This window comes from Micropterus dolomieu, linkage group LG07 (genome assembly GCF_021292245.1).
Source record: "Micropterus dolomieu isolate WLL.071019.BEF.003 ecotype Adirondacks linkage group LG07, ASM2129224v1, whole genome shotgun sequence".
In the NCBI taxonomy this organism is placed as follows: Eukaryota; Metazoa; Chordata; class Actinopteri; order Centrarchiformes; family Centrarchidae; genus Micropterus; species Micropterus dolomieu.
In genome coordinates, this window is record NC_060156.1 from 104,173 (window position 1) to 106,833 (window position 2,661).

General features: G+C 43.8%; 2 protein-coding genes across 2 annotated transcripts in view; both read left to right on the forward strand.

Annotated features, from left to right (window-relative positions):
* Positions 1–736: 736 nt before the first annotated feature.
* Positions 737–2,661, forward strand: part of LOC123974426 (interferon-induced protein 44-like) — a 3,641-nt gene continuing 1,716 nt past the window's right edge. Inside the window, exon 1 of the mRNA XM_046055134.1 lies at positions 737–984. Within this exon, the coding sequence (XP_045911090.1) occupies positions 951–984 (34 nt within the window). The 5' untranslated portion in view covers positions 737–950. The remainder of the gene's footprint in view (positions 985–2,661) is intronic.
* On the forward strand, positions 1,412–2,654 carry LOC123974425 (interferon-induced protein 44-like). Its single transcript, XM_046055133.1, has 3 exons — positions 1,412–1,591; positions 1,973–2,073; positions 2,159–2,654. Exons 2-3 carry the CDS (start codon positions 1,984–1,986, stop codon positions 2,321–2,323), a joined length of 255 nt encoding a protein of 84 aa, XP_045911089.1. The 5' UTR covers positions 1,412–1,591; positions 1,973–1,983; the 3' UTR covers positions 2,324–2,654.

Consider the following 2,661-nt stretch of genomic DNA (forward strand, 5'->3'; position numbering starts at 1 on the left):
TGCCGGAGGACGGCTACCAGAGGCTAACTCAGGCCGTTCTGCACCGACTACCGGGGACTGGCTAGCTACGGTAGCTAAAGACTGATCTACCAAGGTGCAGAGCCGGACTTCTAAATCACTGAGCCTCGCCTCCATGTCTATAAATAAACTACACTTATTACATGTACCATTACCACTAAAGGAGGCAGAGGAGTAACTGAACATCTGACACACCGAGCAGGAGAAAGTAGGAGAGAGAGAGGTAGAAGCCATCGCTAGCTGCTAAGCTAAAGTCGCTAACGGCTAAGCTAAAGTACTGTAGCGTCAGCTACCAAAACTTTAGAACAACTATGAGATTGAACAGCAGTCACTAAAAGATGGAAAGAACTTTGAGTGCTTTGGCAAAATTACTGTAAAGAATAAGTGTTTAGCGAACAGTTGGCCGCTGTAATCTAACAAATGTAACTTGTATTTAGCGAGAGCAGCACAACACGGTACCAACACACAAGCACCGGAAACGGAAAGGAGTCGACACGCTTACCGCAGTACGTCAGCAGTACGTCAATCAAAGGATTTTGTTCACGCCCCTTTTTTAAGGTCATTGGTCAATATCTTGAACGTTAAATGAGATATCAACAAGCTTTATACAGCTTTTAATCAGCTTGGTCCAATGATGATCCACCAAATATTTGGTGGCAATCGGAGCAATAGTCTAGGAGGAGAAGTCAAACAGTCACTATCTCACCTTTGTGTCGCTTCGCTTTGTTGATCTGTTCCTAAGTACTGGAGGACTCTGGTTACTCTCATCATACTTTGTGTTTTACATTGTTTTCCAGTTCAATCCTGTATCTCCACTGTCAGAGAGGAATCCAGGCTACAACCCAGACCCGTCTGCAGATGACAGAGCTCATCTTCTGGTTTGTGTGCTTTCTGCTGACTCAGCAGAAATTACAGACTCAATTCTGCAGAAGATGAAGGCCGTCAGAGAGGCAGCCAGTGACCTGGGTAAGACCTGAGATATAGAAGTATAATGTTCACACAATGTTCTCAATGTTAGGTGCTGCTGAGAGGATCCAAAAGCAGACTTAAGGCAGGTTAGTTCACACAAAGACAGTTTATTGACAGGTTTGGAATGTGAAAGCGGGCAGGCTGAGGGAAACCAAGCTCCAAGAACCCTGAGCTGGACAGGCAAGATCTGAGAGGGAAGAAAACACAGGCAGTCAGCGAGGTCACAGACTAGATTAACAAACTCTTTCAATATGAGGCTAGAGTTGGCCGTGGTGCTAGTTACCACTGGTGGGTAAACGGACAATCTGGCGCTGACTGGAAGTTGAGCTGGGTCTTTATTGCAGAGGTTGATTATGGAGATGAGCCTCAGGTGTGGAGCGCCGCCGGAGACCAGCTGGAGCACCCCCCTCCCCTTACACACCAGAGAGACAAAGACTGACGAGAACGATAAGGCAAGGAGCAGAGGAAAACATGAAGGCAGAAGAGGTCGTGTTTAAAGAAAATCAGTTTTATCTCATAACACAAGTCATTTCATCAACAAGTTGTCATATTCTGATACAGTCAGAATCCAGAGGGCTGGTCTGAATATGACACTAATGTCCAGGTCTGTTTTAACCTTTGAAATTAACTGAAGTTAACAAACCACAATGTTTTCCTAAACCAAGTGCTTTAGTTTCCTAACAAAACCGTTTCACAATGTTAACCATGTGTTTAACGCCACGTAACTTATGTAACAGAGTTAAGGTCTGGTAGCCTGTGGCTGGACTGGTACAGGAACCTGTCATGTCTGTCTTTTTGGAGGCATGGACAAACTATTTGTGGTTTAGGGTGGAGGACTTGTTGGACTGTTGAATAGTTCAGTCAGCCTGATCACGTTAGCTTTGAGTCGGGCTTCTGGAACAGGTGTTTGTGTTTGTTGGACCTTATGAACTGAAGCTGTCTGACAAAGATGAGCTCAAAATACTGAGTGAGTTTCTGTCTGCAGGGATTCCCCAAATGATGATAGTCACCAACATCGACAGAGCCTGTGCTGAAACTGAGAAGGATGTGAAGAACGTGTACAAGAGCAAGCATCTGAAGAAGAAGGTGAGATTCTCTATGTTCAGTGTTTGAGCACAAAAAGTCACAACTTCACGTTTACTGACCAGCTGAAATGTTGTTTAACACTCAGATGTTAGAATTTCACAGAAGAGTGGGAATCCCAGTGAACTGCATCTTTCCTGTGAAGAACTACAGTAAAGAGCTCGACCTGGATCCTGACGTGGACGCTCTGATCCTGAGCGCTCTGAGAAAAATGCTCGACTTTGGAGACGACTTCATTGACAAACACTTTTAGGTGGTTTCACCTGTTGACAGTTTGCTTTGATGGTTAATGTCTGTATCTGATGAAGACTGGGAGTCCCTTGGTAATGGATGTGTGTTTGTGTGTATATGTACATATATAACAAAGTAGTACTGGCTACACCTGCACTACATGAAAAGGTGCAATGAGATAACTTCTGTTGTGAACTGGAGCTAAATAAAAATAATATATATATATATATATAAACACACGCACACATCCAGGTTCCTACAGCTGTCAGGATTTTCCATGCTTCTCAGCAGATCTTCTGACCTTTGACCTCTGAGTACAAATACCTATAAAACCGTTGCTTTTATGATCAATATATTTCA